At 53.2% G+C, this 17,078-nt stretch overlaps 2 protein-coding genes across 17 annotated transcripts; one reads left to right on the forward strand and one right to left on the reverse strand.

Annotated features, from left to right (window-relative positions):
• Nucleotides 1-98: 98 nt before the first annotated feature.
• Cdk10 (cyclin-dependent kinase 10) lies at nucleotides 99-16,982 on the forward strand. Of its 14 annotated transcripts, XM_063278159.1 has the most exons (14): nucleotides 1,963-2,047; nucleotides 3,315-3,408; nucleotides 3,702-3,774; nucleotides 4,368-4,439; nucleotides 4,884-4,986; nucleotides 5,106-5,187; nucleotides 5,650-5,822; nucleotides 6,314-6,366; nucleotides 6,574-6,643; nucleotides 7,678-7,737; nucleotides 7,998-8,121; nucleotides 8,209-8,348; nucleotides 8,745-8,797; nucleotides 9,002-9,657. In XM_063278159.1, exons 4-14 carry the CDS (start codon nucleotides 4,421-4,423, stop codon nucleotides 9,097-9,099), a joined length of 975 nt encoding a protein of 324 aa, XP_063134229.1. In that variant the 5' UTR covers nucleotides 1,963-2,047; nucleotides 3,315-3,408; nucleotides 3,702-3,774; nucleotides 4,368-4,420; the 3' UTR covers nucleotides 9,100-9,657.
• On the reverse strand, nucleotides 9,658-14,181 carry Spata2L (spermatogenesis associated 2-like). 3 transcript variants are annotated; one of them, XM_006255781.4, is made up of 3 exons: nucleotides 14,044-14,181; nucleotides 13,420-13,723; nucleotides 9,658-11,980 (listed from the first exon to the last, which is right to left on the reverse strand). In XM_006255781.4, exons 2-3 carry the CDS (start codon nucleotides 13,720-13,722, stop codon nucleotides 11,003-11,005), a joined length of 1,281 nt encoding a protein of 426 aa, XP_006255843.1. In that variant the 5' UTR covers nucleotide 13,723; nucleotides 14,044-14,181; the 3' UTR covers nucleotides 9,658-11,002. The 3 variants fall into 3 exon arrangements, with proteins under 3 accessions (XP_006255843.1, XP_038953866.1, NP_001102603.1); XM_039097938.2 differs by lacking the exon at nucleotides 14,044-14,181 and having other exon boundaries at nucleotides 9,658-12,104; nucleotides 13,420-13,549; NM_001109133.1 differs by having other exon boundaries at nucleotides 9,661-11,980; nucleotides 13,420-14,128.
• Nucleotides 16,983-17,078: the final 96 nt, after the last annotated feature.

Consider the following 17,078-nt stretch of genomic DNA (forward strand, 5'->3'; position numbering starts at 1 on the left):
GTCAGCCATGAGCAAAGCCGCCATAATAGTCGGCCTCAGTGGGCCAACCAGAGACAGTGATGTGCCTACCATATTGGTTGGCCTCAGTGGGCTAACCATAGACAGTGGTGTGCCCTCCAGGGTCACAAACACAACCTTCTCCTGTACTAGGGTGAGGGGAAATCTGCTGTCTACACACATGCGAACAGTTTCTGATATATACATCATCCCAGCTAGTACATAAAATACACACTATCCTATCTAGTATATACTTGCAAGCCTGACAGTACACATGCATGTGTATACACATACACACACGCACATTCATAGACATAACCTAAATGACTCTGGTTGTGTTTTACAATGAGGTATAATGTAACAGGAGGGAGCCCTTGGGCAGGTCCATGATGAGGAGTCCCACATTGTGTGAACAGTCACACAGTGCCACAGGCCTACTCTAAAGAAAGTTTTTTGGGAAGGGGCATGCAGCAGGGAAGAGGTAGAGGCAGAGAAAGTGTGGGGGGGCAGAAAGGAAGAGGGAGGGTAGAGATCAGAGTCAGGAACATGTTGGGGGGGATAGAGAGAGAGAGAGACAGACAGACAGACAGACAGAGAGAGAGAATGAAGAAGGGGAGGGAGAGCTGGGCTGTCAGCAATCCTCATATAGGCCTGTCTCTCACATGATGGTAGATGATGAAGGTAGGCTCTTGCTAGGTCCCTGTCACTGGGTTCCTGAGAGGAGCCCACTGGAACTGTCTGGAAGCCACTAACTTTCAAAACTGATTTGTTTGTGTCCTGCTAAGAAGTGACCCTAGGACTTAACACAGTGCTAGGCAGATGCTCCCCCACGGAGCTGCAGTCCCAGCCTGATTGTTTTTGAGACAGGGATAGGATGTCATATCCAATCCAGTCTGGATCGGAATTCACTGTATAGCCCAGGCCAGCCTTGAACACACAGCAATCTTCCAGCCTCAGCCTCCTGACTGCTGCAATTCCAGGTGTGTGACGGTGTGCCCTGAGGAAAACTGAATTTCAAAGTTAAAAAAATTTAAATGGCAAACAATCTGTTAGAAATATTACAGTATTATTATTTATGATTTATTATTGAGAAAGCCTTTTGTTTTGAGATAGACTATGTACCCTATTCTAGCTTTGAACTCAGAACCTTCTGGCCTCGGTCTCCAAAGTCCTATGATTACTGGCATATGCCACCACGTCCAAATACCAACTAATCCGCCTAGCGTTAACCCAGTGCCCACCCGGGCCTGCGCTCTGGCCATACAGAAGCAGGGACATTCATCTTCCTAATCTGTATAAACCCTGCACAAAGGATCAGAGCCAATCGGTGTTCTGAGTCCCAATACACAGTCCAAGAGCTGAGTGCAGCCTCGCAGACCCACTTGGGTTTGAGTTGCTCTCCAGTGGTCAGTACATCAATTCCCAGTTATGTTCAGAACCAAGCAACTTTCCCCAACTCAGGAAGACAAATAAGGAGTGGAAAGGAAGAGCAGGAAATGCAGCTCTTTATGCCCTCGTGTACGATGCCCTGGCTGTACAAGGCTTCTGTGTTGTCCTTGGCTAGTGATGGGGACGAGGTTGGCCTCAGGAAGGACTGGGTGCCAGCGGATCCAGCTTTCATGAAGGTACCCAACCACTGTCAAAAAACATAGCTCTGATTTGTGGTAGTTTCCTGGAAGAGCAGAAAGCGCTGCTGATGGCTGTAATTGGTCTCACTTAAATGGGAAACAGGGAAAAGAAGCATTTTCTTCTAGCTGATCAAAACCAATCTGGGAGACTTTGTGGAATCATGTCTGTATCTAACGCTGAAAAGAGACCGGAACCTCTCTAGTCTGCTCAGATCCTCCTCTCCCGGAGAGGGTTAGATGTTCGCCCAAGTGCAGAACAAACCGGAAGTACGTTATGTGCCTGCGCCGAGGGGCGTTACGCCTGCGCGCCGGAAGAGGGCGGCACCGGCTTGGGCATGGCGGAGGTGGACCTGGAGTCGGATCAGATCCGACTGAAGTGTATCCGTAAGGAAGGTTTCTTCACCGTGCCTCCAGAACACAGGGTGCGACGGGGTGCCACTCGTGCGGTGCTGTGTGGCAGGGGCTCGCCGTGTCGCGTTAAAGTTTGAGGTTCCGGCGTCGGAGGAACATCAGTCGCAGAGTTTGCCGTGGCGTGTGCAGAAATCCGCAGCCCAGAGGCCGGGTGCGGGGTGGGACCGAGGGAGTGCGACCTCGGGTGAAAAGAGTGGGAGGTTCCGGGGTTGGGGATTTAGCTCAGTGGTAGAGCGCTTGCCTAGCAAGCGCAAGACCCTGGGTTCGGTCCCCAGCACCGAAAAAAAAAAAAAAAAGAAAAGAAAAAAGAGTGGGAGGTTCCCGTGGCACCTGCAGCCGGGATGGGGGCGTCTCACCTCGCGTTCTCGGATTGTCCCTTTTGTGTAATGCGGGGGGTGAACCTTAGGGGCGCCGATTTCTGCTCACAGTTGATGGGACGAGGATTTTGCAGCAGCCCACATATGTTTTAACTTATAGTTTATGCCTTTCGAGGTCATAACTACGAGCCTCAGAGCACCAGGCACACCTAACTAAGAGCCTCAGAGCACTGTGCTGAAATCTGAGGTAGCGAAACCCCTTCTTAAAGGGGGAGAAAATGCACGAGTGCAGTGGTTGTTGATCCCTTAAGTCAAAAATGTCAGTCCTGCGTGGTGGTCCACACTTGTAATCCCAGTCAAGGGGTTGAGGATGATCACTCCAAGTCGGAGGGGAGCCTAGGCCACAAAGTGAGACCTGGACTCAAAAATAAGCAAAAATAAAAAGGAGTGGAGATTTTGGAGAAAAGCAGTATATTCTGTAAGAAACTGTAGAAGAGTTGACATTTGTTTTGGGCCAGGAAGTGTTGCCAGAATTTGGGCAGATCTGACAAGGGATGCTATGCCATACTCAGGTGGCAACACAAACTCATGATGAAGGGAATTTCAGAGTAAACAGGGAGCCTATGAGGAGAGGGAGGGAGTGAGCTAAGAGTGGACCACGGGGGCCATCAGACATCAGAAAGTAATAAAACCCAGGGCAGAGCTCTTAAGAGACGGGAAGCCAGCAGGGGACTTTTGTAACCTTGCTGAGGTCCTTCTGTATCCAAGAAATGCTCAGTTAATCTACCTATAAAGGCATCGCACCATGAACACATAAGTTACAGACTCCCCAATAAGACCCCAGAATACTATGGCCCGGGCAAGCTATTTCTCTGACCCCTAACATTCTAGAGGCAGCTGTTTCCCATAAGTGGGCTAACTTTTGTTTCGTTGCCTCCCCTGACCCTGCTCCCCACCCCAGCCTGCAAAAGGAAGTGGATCAGCTAGCTCTCCTCAGTCTGGAAGCCCTTCCCACATCTCACAGATCGTTACCCCTGGATAGCTTTCCTTACTCCGTGAGTCGGTGTTGGAGGCTGGATCCTCCTGCACAGAGGTGTTTGTGTCCATGGCTTGTGGCCATTTGTCACTAGACAGCAGACGTCTGGAACATGGGGTGGGAGGGAATATGTAGGCCATCTTCAGTGTGCTTCAGTATTTCAAAGTAATTCCAGTGGTGTCCGTCCCCAGATACATGGTTGCTTTCTGTTTGGTAAGCAAGATGCAAGTGATGTCTCAGTGCCAGATATGGGTGAGACACCACTTGTGCTGTAGCTTCCAGATCCCCACACTGGCTGCCTCTCTCTTCCAGCTCGGAAGATGCCGAAGCGTTAAGGAGTTCGAGAAGCTGAACCGGATTGGCGAGGGCACCTATGGCATTGTGTGTGAGTGGTCAAGACAAAGCTCTGTCGGGACTGGAAGGATCGCACTCTGTACTCCAGACCAGGCCGAAGCTGGCTCTCAAACGTTAATCCCTAGTGGGATACTTGAACACAAGCATCAGGCTGCTAATGTGAGCGATCCAGATGAGTACTGTGGAGGAGATAACTGACTTCCAAAGCTCCTTGCAGCTCCATAGCTGGGAGGTTTTTTGCCAAGTATCTGGAAGTCGCAGAGGCCAACAAAATGCTCGCAATCCGTTATGTTATGTCTTCCCCCTAGGTAGACTACCTTCATTGGTATTAGAGTATTGCACATGTGAACTCAGAGCAGTAGGCTGCATGGGAGAGCTTCTCTCCACAAGAGTTGTTGATGGCAGGTGTCCACTCAAGAGTAAACCGGAAACTCCCAATCCAGCTCAAATGAGAATTCCCAAGCTCACATTTTGGGAATGGAGGAAGGACTGAGTTTTGCTGGACATTAAGTTGTCAGAGAAGAAAAAGAACTTCAGTAAACTCATAAGAGAGGCCCCATGTGGCAAGATGGAGCTGTGACAGTGTTTGAGGTAGACTCCATGGCATATGTGCTCCTGTTTCAGATCGAGCCCGGGATACGCAGACGGATGAAATTGTTGCCCTGAAGAAGGTGCGGATGGACAAAGAGAAAGATGGTGAGCTGGGGACAGGGTGCAGGACCACCCTTCCTGCCTTGGGGCATTAGAGCAGGAAGGAGCATAAAAGCACAGGCCAGCACAGGCCACCTGAGGTTTGGGGGGGTGGAGAGGGGGATGTGCATCGTAGTTAAGGAGCTGGCCCAGCCTGTCACCACCCTCAGCCCTTCCTCCCCTTGGCCAGCTTTAAAATTATACATTCTTGGGGTTGGGGATTTAGCTCAGTGGTAGAGCGCTTGCCTAGGAAGCGCAAGGCCCTGGGTTCGGTCCCCAGCTCCGAAAAAAAAGAACCAAAAAAAAAAAAAAAATTGTACATTCTCTCCAAACCCATTCGCCCCATAATGAATGCACGAGTAAGAGTGGTGTCGGTGTCACCAAAGTTGTCCCTGGCAGGAGGACAGGATGTGGCCCTGAGTGGAGTTCACTGAGCACCTTTGGTTTCAGGCATCCCCATCAGCAGCCTGCGTGAAATCACACTGCTCCTGCGTCTCCGCCATCCCAACATTGTGGAGCTGAAGGAGGTGGTTGTTGGCAACCACCTGGAGAGGTGTGTGGTCTCCTGCGTCTGCCCCACACAAAGGCTAACCTGCCTACAGCAGGCCCGACCTCTGTGCCTGCCAGGGAGAAAACAGAGGATGCCATGTGTTTTCTCTCTTTTCCGTCTAGCATCTTCCTGGTCATGGGTTACTGTGAACAAGATCTGGCCAGCCTATTGGAAAATATGCCAACGCCCTTCTCGGAGGCCCAGGTGTGAGAGGGAGGCGCTCCCTGGTTGGTGGATAGCTTTGTTGAATGTGACAGCCAGAAGTGGATGGAGTTACCCAGTGCCTCTTGCACAGTATCTGTTGCACAGGCCTGTTGGCTCTAGGTCTTCTCGGTCCATGTGGCAGGCCACTGGAAAGGAAAGAGGGACTGGAGAAATGGCTGGGGGTTGGGGGGTGGGTAAAGTACATGTGTGCATGCGAGTGAGGGGCTGGAGTTCTGATCCCAGCTGTTCTAGGCCAGCCTGCTAGGTAGAGCAGCCAATTGGGTCAGCCCTGGGTTCAAAGGAAAGATGCTGCTGTCATATATAACACGGAAAGCAGTTGCTGACACTTGATGTCAACCTCCTTATCATTAGACTAATGCAAACATGCCCACACATACACTGCACGCAAACATGGGTTCCACATACATGTTCATATATACACAGTAACTAAGTCTACTGCAGTTCTGTCTTAGTTGTGCAGGACATAGCCACAGCCACACTCTGGAGGTGCTGGTGACCTCCAGGCAGCGTGTCGACGCTCTCCACCCTGTGTCTGGCCCTCCTCAGGTTAAGTGCATCCTGCTGCAAGTGCTTCGAGGCCTTCAGTACCTGCACCGGAGCTTCATCATCCACAGGTGGGCGGGGCGGCCAGGAGGAAGGGAGGGCGTGTCTGAGGGGGGCAGGGAGTGGGCCAGGAACAGCCGCCGTGCCCCAGTGTCTCATTCTGAAATATATTCAAGAGAGGAGCAGACATCCACTAGAAATCTCTGACTGCCCCCAGGCAAGGCTCTTAGATCAAACAAGTCTAATCAGCCCTCACTTTTCTGGGAAGTAGGTGTGGGTGGGAAGGCAGCAGCCTGAAGCCTTCAGTGGAGAGCACCTACCCAGAGTCTTAGGCCAGGAGCTGCTGTCTCTAGAGATGCCTGCGAGATGTGGAGTCCTCTTGTCTGACCTTTGTGCTGGGCTGCTGTAGTAAGACGTGAGAAACAAGGCATGGCCTCTCTGCGCCTTTTTGATTTTAGAAAAGCCCAGTTAAATGCCAGAAAAGTGTGTCGGGCTGTGGTGAGCCTGGCTGCCCCTTGGGAACTCACTTCCTTGGAAAACCATTGCTTTCTTTCTGACCCAGGGACCTGAAGGTGTCCAACTTGCTCATGACAGATAAGGGCTGTGTGAAGACAGGTGGGTGCTGGGCGCTGACCCTGTGTATGTGGAGGTGGGTTTCTTTGAGCGTGCCTTTTGGGGTAGGGATGTCCGTGTGGCTCTGGAAACCAGAGCTGACTTGTCTGTCGTCCTAGCCCCAGGCCACCGTAGTCCAGTTCTCTTTGCAGAAAGCAGCAGTAAGCAGTCCTCCTCAGTGATAATCTTTTTTCCTCTCCTCTGCCGCAGCCGATTTCGGCCTGGCTCGGGCCTATGGTGTTCCAGTAAAGCCAATGACTCCCAAGGTTGTTACCCTCTGGTGAGTTCCTTAGAGTCTCGGTGGCCTATGGGATTTGTACGTCTTCCCCAGCATCCCTTACATTGTGGCAGATACCTCAAAAGGGCCTTGAGAGTCTAGAAGCTGTATGGGGGACACACTGCTCAGAACAGAGCCAGGCTCAGTGGCCTCAAGAACTCGGCTTTGTTGGGATGGATGCCATCCTGTGCTGGACGGACGGCGGCTGCACCTTTGTCCCAGCCCTCGGGGGACAGAGTCAGGCAGATCTCTGAGTTGAGGCCAGGACAGCCTGGCTGCAATGAGAAACCCTGTCTTGAAAACAAAAACACCACAGACAGGAATGCCACCGCGCTGTGACATAAGCACAGGAATGCCACCGCACTGTGACATAGCACAGACAGGAATGCCACCACACTGTGACACATAGCACAGACAAGAATGCCACCGCACTGTGACATAGCACAGACAGGAATGCCACCGCACACTGACGTAGCCATAAACATCCTACCTCTGTGTCGTTCTTTCAAGTTAGCTTTCTTCAGGTTCTTTTGGGGGGCTTGGGGGAGAGTAAGGTTGGAGAGGGGTGGTATGGGGGTTTCCAGAAAGGGTTTCTCTGTAGCCTGCTCTGAACTCACTCTATAGACCAAGCTGGCCTTGAACTCCTAGAGATGGATGGATGGATGGATGGATGGATGGATGGATGGATGGATGGATGATAGATCTGCCTGCCTCTGTGCTGGGATTAAAGGTGTGCGCCAGCACTGCCTGGCCTTCTGTGGTAGTTTTAAGGCAGAATGTGGCTGTGGCTAAGGGCAGGACATTGATGTCTCTCACATCCTCATCAGGATCCTTATATGGCCTCAGCTGTGTTCCGTGACTGCTGTCTGAAAGCTGACAACGGCATAGCTGTGCCTGGATCCATTGGTTCTTATGAGTCAGACATGGCAGCTCTCTCAGGCTTAGGGTGGAAGGTAGTCCATGGGCCACTGTGGACTCTGAAGGAGCTCAGGCTGAAGAAGGGCTGACCAGAGGTAAAATGGGGCCTTTGTCTGCAGGTACCGAGCCCCAGAGCTGCTGCTTGGAACTACTACCCAGACTACCAGCATCGACATGTGGTAGGAGTGGTTTCTGCTCCTAGGGCCTCAAGTCACCTGGCCCTGGAGGTCAGCCCTGGTCAGGGGGATCAGGACTGGTGTGGTGGGGATGAACCTGACTGTGGTCCCCCGGGGGCGTGAGAACATGTCTGGAGTGCTCACTCACTGTCTCGGGCCTCAGGTTCTCGAGAGGCACTGCAGACCTGGGGGAGAGCCTTATGGCCTGCCTACTTCTTGAGTGTGTTGCTATGATGCTAAGCAGAGATTGGCTGCTCCTACAGGGCTGTTGGCTGCATCCTGGCAGAGCTGCTGGCCCATAAGCCCCTTCTCCCTGGCACTTCCGAGATCCACCAGATCGACTTGATCGTACAGCTGTTGGGGACACCGAGTGAGAATATCTGGCCTGTGGGTGTTACAGACTCCATCTATGTCACCACCTCAGTCCCCATCCATGCTTAGTGGCTCTGTCACTCCAGCCCCTGCCTCTCACAGGGTTTCTCCAAGCTGCCCCTGGCCGGCCAGTACAGCCTGAGGAAACAGCCCTACAACAACCTCAAGCACAAGTTCCCATGGCTCTCAGAGGCCGGACTGCGCCTGCTCAACTTCCTCTTCATGTATGACCCTAAGAAAAGGTACAGCCCTCACCTGTAGGTGGCTCCATGGGCCCAACCCCTGACTTCTGCAGAGATGGAAGGACACCGTAAACCCAGATCCTTAATTCACCTTTTATGGTGTTGGAATGGAAACTAAGGCCTTCCTTGCACACACACTAGGCAGGCAGTCTAGCACTGAGCCATCTCAATTCAACAAATGTTTTAAAGACGGTTTCTCATGACTCAGACCACAGATGCCCACTTCTCAGACATACGCAGACACCCATAGGTGCCAGGTGTCCAGTTTGAGTGGCCCTTGGTCAGAGTTTCTAGGTCTCTGGTTCCCATTTGTTGGAAGTTGAATTGGGCTGTTGAGGGTGGCTGTTTTGAGTAAAGTAGGCCCCTCTAAGGTCACAGGTCACTGTCATTCTCCAGGGCAACAGCAGGAGACTGCCTGGAGAGTTCCTACTTCAAGGAGAAGCCCCTACGTAAGTTCTCCAGACCTCCTTAGGTTCTCTTAGGGCATGACAAGAAGGCCTGTTTATCCACATTGGGTGGGTTCCCGGGCAGTCTCCACAGGGGAGAAGGAAGGGAACGGATGGCCAGCTTAAGTGAGGAGTCCTTTCTAGACCTGGAGCATGCTCCACCCGAGCCCTTTCCAGGCCAGCCCTGAAGCTGCCCTTCTCCTGCAGCCTGCGAGCCGGAGCTCATGCCTACCTTCCCCCACCACCGTAACAAGCGTGCTGCCCCAGCTGCCACTGAGGGGCAGAGCAAACGATGCCGGCCCTGAATGAGTCCAGCCCACCCTTCCAAATCCTCATGGATCATCAGCCAACGACTGGGGGGGGGGGGGGGGGGCTCCAGGCCAACAGGCCTTTGCCTCTTCCAATTGGCCAGCCTCTTCAGCTGACTCCTCCCTGACATGGACAGGGAGGTTGCTGAGTGGGGTACCCAGGATAGAACTATTGTAGCACCATCTGGTGGCCTATCTTGTCTATCAGTGAAGCCTGGCTTCTTGGGGGACAGAGCTGGTGCTGAGAGGCCTAAGGGCCCCAGTCAGTATATGTTGGAACTGAAGCTGGGCACCAGCCTGGAATGAACAGGCCCAGGAGATCATAACTGTTCTTGCTTGGCGACTAGGAGCCGCCCAGGACAGATAAGCTATAGTCACCCTGGCAGGGTTGATGGGGCTTCAGGTGGGAAGGAGGGAGCAGGTGTCAGTTGGGATAGAATACTTTGACAACTGTCAGAATGAAAGCTTTCAGTGGGTGTGGCTGGCACTGGTGCCCAGGGAGAGAATGGGTGGATTGCTTTTCCGGGGGAGGAGAGATAAAAAGCTTTTCCAGTAGACAGTTTGGCAATCCTTTAATGTACTGTGGGGGTTCGATCCATGCAACATGGACAGCGTCCTCTGAGGGGCCTGTAGGAGGAGTAGGAACAGGCTTGGCTGAGGGGGGACAGTGTCCTCTGAGAGGCCTGCATGAGGAGTAGGAACAGACTCAGCTGAGGGGGGACAGCATCCTCTGAGAGGCCTGCATGAGGAGTAGGAACAGACTCAGCTGAGGGGGGACAGTGTCCTCTGCGGGCCTGCAGGAGGAGTGGGAACAGGCTTGGCTGAGGGGGGACAGTGTCCTCTGAGAGGCCTGCATGAGGAGTGGGAACAGACTCAGCTGAGGGGGGACAGTGTCCTCTGTGGGCCTGCAGGAGGAGTAGGAACAGACTCAGTTGAGGGGGGACAGTGTCCTCTGCGGGCCTGCAGGAGGAGTGGGAACAGGCTTGGCTGATGGGGTGCCACTAGAGGGAGTGTTTGCAGAATGGTGATCTCGGAGTCTGGGCCTCTGAGTGGTTGATGAAAACCCAGCCCTTTATTATCCCCCTCCTGAGGATGAGTGGTTTAGGGGCCCTAATGAGGGGTCCTGGGCTACCCCCATGGGAGATGAGGGTATAATTCTTCCTGGTTAGCTCTGTGCCCAGAATGAGCTCCAAGGGGCAGTGAGCTGCTTTTTGGCAGTCGCCCGGGAAGTGGCCTGTGTGCACTTCCCCCTTGGTTGGTAGGCAGCTGATTGCTGAGAATCATTCCTGCTGGATGGGGGTGACAGCTCCTCCCACTGCCTGGGAGTGTGCCTCCCACTGTTTTTGCAATGCCTCCTTACTAACAGCAGAGGTGAACCGGGGTCCTCACAGCTAAGTTAGCTCTGTTCTTTCAGACCCTCCCACATGGCACAAACCTAACTCAGCGATCTTACTGTGTCACCTGCAGTCTCTTGAGCAAACCCCTGGGTGAGGTTTCTCAGTACATGGAGAGAGGGACATCCTCAGTCATAGACTGCAGGGGTCAGGTAGGGAGCTTCAGGCAGTTCATAGGCTGGGGTCTTAAAGTGAGTTTGGGTACTGTAACATGGGTAACCTGGACTTCTCTACCCAGCACATCTGGGCGTGAGGAGAGGGACATGAGGGAAGGATCTTGTTGATTGAGCTCGGCCTGCTGCACCAGGGCTGACACGGGCATGTCAGTGAGGATGTCTGGTAGGGCACCAGGCAAGAGCATTCCATGAAGGCTCTACCCTCTTTCACCTGCAGGTCCTGGACTCCCCTGGGGAATAGGAAGGCCAGGGGAGTCAGTGGCCTAGGCCCTTTCCTAAAAGAAGCACCGTGAAAACTGTGTCCCCAGAAGACTTGGGGTCCACCTGGGCCTAGGGATGGGCCCCAGGACTGTCATAGAGCAGGGTATCCACCTGTGCTCGTTGCAGCCACAGGCGTCTCTGGTTGTCACCAAGAAGTATGCGCAGTGAATGAGTCGGGCGGCAGGCAGATAGGGCAGTGCAGTGGGTAGCGTGTAGCTGGCGGCAAGTGTCACAGCAGAGGGTGGGTAGGTTGCCAGGGCTCAAGCAGCTATGAGCCTGGTAGCTCAGAGGCTCAACAGCCGGCCCGTAGGCCGAGGGTGCTGCTCCTTCTGCCTGCCTGTGACGGGGGCTGGCTTGCCCAGGGCTTGAAGGGGATTCAGGGGGAGCTAAGTCCCCTGACCGACTCAGCTCCCGGCGCAGAGAGAGGAAGGAGAAAGCAGAGGGTTCTGGCTCCAGCTCCTCTTCCAGAGCCCCGTATGGTGGGCTGCTGGCCCGGTGTAGCTCATCAGCTGGGGTGTCCCAGGACTGGCCTCCAGAGCCCCATAGTTTGGCACTCTGCTCCCAGAGTGGTGGCCTATAGGCCAGTTCCACAGGAGGTGAGTCCAGGCCCGGCGAAGGCTCACCATACAGACTGGCCTCTGAGCTCTCGTCTTCCTGCAGGTCCTGGTACAGGTCCACTGAGGCCCCATAAGCAGCAGGTGTGCCTCGAGGGGGCAGGGGTGGGGGCTCCTCATCTTGGGCCAGCCGCTGCTGAAGCCAGGCTACACAGGAGGCCACATCCCCACTAGCCCTTCGAGCTCGGAGCAGCTCCTCAGCTGGTAGCACACTGGTACCCAGCTGGGTCAGCACCTCACCTAGGATCTCACACTCCAACCGGAGAGCAAAGCAGCCCAGAGCCACCTGCACCAGCTGGCAGGCAGGGGGTGGGGTGGTCACCATTAGGCGGTGGTTGTCCCTGCGCACGTAGCCCATCTTCTGGAAGCTTCGAGTCAGGAGCTCCTCAGAGAGTACACCCTTCAGCACATGCACATAGCCCCCTGAGAAGGTCTGTAAGGAAGGGTCCTGGTCAGGTGTGCTCTTCCATAAAGGATCCTGGATGCAGTCCTGCCTTGACTGCACCAAGGGTGCACTTCTGAAGTTGTGTTCACCCCCTGAGATAGTTTTCATCTGTCTGGAGTGAGCCTGGATTTAGACATTTTTTACCTCCAAGGGAGAACCTAAGTGTGTATGCTAGGTAAACATTGTGTCGCTGAGACATATTCCTAGCCCCTCAGGTCTTTTTTTTTTTTTTTTTTTTTGGTTCTTTTTTTTCGGAGCTGGGGATCGAACCCAGGGCCTTGCGCTTCCTAGGCAAGCGCTCTACCACTGAGCTAAATCCCCAACCCCGTTTTTTTTTTTTTTTTTTTTTTTTTTTTTTTTTTTTTTTTTTTTTTTAAGACAAGGTCCTTATTGTAAAGCTCAGCTTGACCCTAAACTCACCATCCTCCTGCCTCCGCCTACAGGAATATTCCATCGCATCTAGCTGGCAGGTAGCCTCTTACATCCTGTTCTGCCCATTGTTTTTGTTTCCTCCCCGACTCTAGTATTCCAGACTCTAATGTGCTTTCTAGATCAAAGCTACCTACCGGGCCAAAGGGGCAGGCTAAGTGTGGGTCTTTCTCAAGTGTGAACATCCAGAACGGCTCTAGGCACCCTTGGGGCACTTCTGTGCCCAGCACCCTCAGGAAGAGGACATCTACACACAAGGAGCACAGGCTAGAACACCCTTCTTTGGTCTTTGCACCTTGACTGAAGAGAAAAGGGGCTTTCCCCAAAAACTACCCAGCTAGGAGGCTCTATCCTTGCCAGTTCCACCCCAACACTTTCTGAACTCTACAATGTCAAGGCCAAGCCGCCGCCTCTGTCCTCTGGGCCTCTAGCGTCACAGGATGAATGAAAGTCCTGGGATCTCGGGTGTCCCTGTGGAGCAGCAGGCTGATGGGGTGTGGAGGGGGAGACGCTGCCATGACAACCAGTGGAGGTTTACCTCGCCCACGTGCTTACTGACGTCATTGCCTTCCCACTCAAAATTAGCTCAGAGCGGCCCTGCCCCCTCTAGGTGGTCTGCCATCTGACCTCAGGACTAAGCCAGCCCTGGACCTGGCCACCTAACCTGGACCTAGGCAGGAACAAGACCCCTGCCGTTCTCTTCCCAGTCTTAGCAGCCTCCTTTTACAGAAGGGACCAGTCCACATCCTAGAGGAGTTAAGATGACCATAGGACATCAAATACCTCCCTCACCCACCCACAGCTACCCTAGAATTTCCATGGCAACTAGGGCAGTGAGACTACTCTGAGGACAGCCATGTAAGTTCTAGGTCAATGACTGATAGGCATGCAATCCCAACGCCCACGACCCCTCAGCGCAGAACCCTCCCCTGAAGAGGGCCTGCAGCCCCCAGCAGTCGGACCAGGAAGGGAGTGAAGGAGCATCACTAACACCGTACCTTGATGGTGGTGAACTCCTTTCTCCAGGGCAGCAGGTACAGGTGCACAGCGGCCAGCTCTAGGAGTTCGAAGGCGCGGGCCAGATCGCGGAGGGCTGGCGCCAGGTCAGCACGGCCCCACAGGCCATCAGTGAACAGTGCCAGCGCATCGTCCTGAAGCGCCCCGTGCAGGTCGAAGTCCTCCACCAGAATCTGCCAGAGCACCGCGCGCAGCGAGGGATCGCCACAGACGCCCGCGCGGCCGCGCCGCAGCTCACGCTCCAGGCACAGGCGATAGTCCTCCGACAGCGAGCTGCTGCCCATCCTGACCGAGCGCGGGACGAGGTGTCAAACTAGAGACCATATCATCTCAGCTGTGCCACTCTCCACCCCGCACCCAGCAACTCCAGGGCCCCCTCCAACCTGGAAATAGGGACCTTGAGAGCTTAGCAAGTCCCGGGATCTATGATCCCCTTCAGCCATGAGACAGCTCAGTGACCACAGTATCTACAGCCTCCCCTCCCCGTGACACCTTCAGCACCGCTTGCTGATCATCCTCGTATCAACAGCACTGCTCCCATCAGCTGAACCTCTTGCAACCAAAACCCCTCTCCCACCGACCGTCCCCAAGGGCGGCGGTGCTACCTGCTAGTCGCCAGCTATCCCAGAGAGCTCCGCTTGGGCCTGGGTCTATCCTCGCTCTTCCGCAGAGTGTCAAGCCCGCCCCTTGGCCTTGGTTGTGACGTTGGGGGCGAGGCTGGAGTCGGGTGCCGCCCTTTCAGCGAAGTAGGAGGGTGGTGGTGTGGGCGCGGCCTGGGCGAAGCTGGGCGTGGCTCTCCCTCGCAGCTCACCTTTTGAGGTCCTCTCAGATTCACTGTCTCCAGTCTTTCCACCAGTCTGAGGTCGGTAATCGCCTAGTTACGGGCCAGGGAGTGGGAGTACACAGTGGTTGTGTAATACATGTCTCCAAGATGTGCCACTGGAGCAGGTCTGAACCAGACTGGATTTTGGCTCCTCAAGTCAACCCACAGAATAGCCAAATACCAGCTAGGCGGGGCCTATCTAGGCGGGCTGATCATGGACCAAAGGAGGTCAAACACGTGTATTTAGGTACGATTTAAAACGGGTGGGGTGGTGGATTGCCCAGTGGGTCTGAGTGTGGCAGCTCACAACCAGCTCTAACTCCAGTTGCCAACATCCTCTGCTGGCAGACAAGACACTTAACACACAAATAACAGAGCAGGAGGCACCCAGGAGGGCCTCTGCTGGCTTTGTTCTCTGTTCTCTGGTACTTCATTTCTTAGTCCGAGAAAATAGGTTAGGGAGCATTTGAGGTAGGATGAATGTATTCATCCTCCAGGAGAAGGTGCTCCTTAAATGTGTGACCTGCAGGTCTGCAAAACTGACCTGGATCATGTAGTCACCAAGAATCAGTCTGGGTGACTTCAGGGAAACTGTTCCTCGACTTACTGCGGTCTTACACAATTCACTCAGGACCTCAGGCACCTTTTTTTTTTTTTTTTTTTTTTAAAGATTTATTTATTATATATAAGTACACTGTAGCTGTCTTCAGATACACCAGAAGAGGGCATCAGATCTCTTTACAGATGGTTGTGAGCCACCATGTGGTTGCTGGGAATTGAACTCATGACCTCTGGAAGAGCAGTTGGGTGCTCTTAACCGCTGAGCCATCTCTCCAGCCCCTCAGGCACCTTCTTAATCCTAACACCCAAGCTTCACATAAGCAGTATCTTTTGCTCAATCCATTCCTGGATAGCATGTACCTCTTATCTCTCCAGGTCACCAAACCTAGGCCGAGCTTGATAAAAATAGAACCTGGCACAGGGAAGGTCTCTGCCTTGTAGAATTTCCCTGAGTCGGAGGACTTCAAATAGTGTAAGTAGGCAGCAGTCCTCAGGCATCCTGCTTGTGCTCACTGAATAGAGGTCTTCTGTTGTGAGCCCACCAGTCCAAAGGGGACCTTGGTTGGCTTTTGAGGTTGCTTTAACTCAACGTGACATGGTTTAACTCGTGACAAATCATGACAGATTCCATGCCTGCCTTGTTCTGAGACAAGCCTGGATCCCAGCTGCAGCATAAAGAGGGAGTTAACAGAAAAAGGAGAGGCCTTGGGGGCAGGGGTGTGGCCCAACGGTAGAACAATTGCCTAGTATGTGTAAGGCCCCAGGTTTAGTCTCTAGCATTGCAAAAACTGTGTTACACTAATGGCAAAGCTAGTGTTCACCTGCAAATGTCTCTTGTTTTCCACTTGTAATTTAGAGGTTATTCTGGACTAGTATGAGCCTTAACCTTATATTGACGTTCTTCCCCCACCCTCCCCTCCCCTGTGTGTGTGTGTGTGTGTGTGTGTGTGTGTGAGAGAGAGAGAGAGAGAGAGAGAGAGAGAGAGAGAGAGAGAGAGAGAGAGAGAGAGAGAATATGTGTGTGTAGCTCTGGCTGTCCTACAACTATTGTTGTGGCCTGGAATTCACATTTACTGTCATCCCAGGCAGGTTTGCAAGGTGGAGGCCATGCAGACTTACATTGCCTAGGACTGTAAGCTGGCATGTGCTCCTTTCCTCCACAGCTATGTCCTCCCTGCACCATCATGTCCTACAGCACTGTCCAGTTTCCAAACGTTTCCCCAACCCAATGAGCGTGTGGTTGTTATTGCTTTAACTTTTTTCTTTTTGAGATGGGAGCTCATGTAGCCAGATTAGTCCACCACGTTCGGTTTTATGTGCTAGGGATCTAACCTGGAGCTTCCTGTGTGACGGGCAGGCGCACTACCCGTTGAGCCACACTCCCAGCTTCAACTTTTCAACTTGCAATTCATATTCATATTCTCTCTCTCTCTCTAACTATTTTATATGAGAACACTGTAGCTGTCTTCAGACACACCAGAAGAGGGCATCAGATCCCATTACAGATGGTTGCGAGCCACCATAGTTTCTGGAAATGAACTCAGGACCTCTGGAAGAGCAGTCAGTGCTCTTAATTGCTGAGCCATCGCTCCAGCCCCTGACTTTAACTTTTATTCTTTATGTATAGTATGGGTGTTCTAAGTGTCCATGAGGCCCAAAGAGTGCACTGGGTCTCTTAAAAGTGGAGCTAAAGATGGTTGTGAATTGTTAGATGTCGTTGCTGGGAGTTGAAACCTGGCCCTTTGCAAGAGTAAGTGCTCTTAACTGCTGAGCCGTTTCTCCAGCCTAGCTGAGACACAGTGCCTCAGTGGTAGTTGGCCTGGGCTAAATTTCCCTGAGAGAGAGTGAACGTTAGCACAGCTGGCTATTCCTGATGCAGGTGGGAAGAGGGTGCTGGGAGCCTCTGCCCCATCCCCAATCCACAGAGGTCTGCTCCATAGGTCAAGGGCCCAGGAATGGGTTGACCTGGGCCCACCGCTTGCTTTTGGTGTCATGGTCCCAGGCTTCTACTGCACCATTTGTCGACTGGACTCTGAGGTCAGCCGACCAGGCTCAAAGATGCACATTCCCTTTCCGTGTGGGGCCAAAAAGCTCATTCCCCGTGGGTCTGGAACACAAGTGTTCAATAAATGCCCAGTGACTAAGTCACATACAGCCTTACTCCAAGAATCTCCAAGGACTCCACTATTTCTGGTATTCCCCAGAACCCCTAGTGCTCCAGTCCAGTCTGGAAAGCCCCGCCCCCCCACTCCCCGC

This window comes from Rattus norvegicus, chromosome 19 (genome assembly GCF_036323735.1).
Source record: "Rattus norvegicus strain BN/NHsdMcwi chromosome 19, GRCr8, whole genome shotgun sequence".
Classification (NCBI taxonomy): Eukaryota; Metazoa; Chordata; class Mammalia; order Rodentia; family Muridae; genus Rattus; species Rattus norvegicus.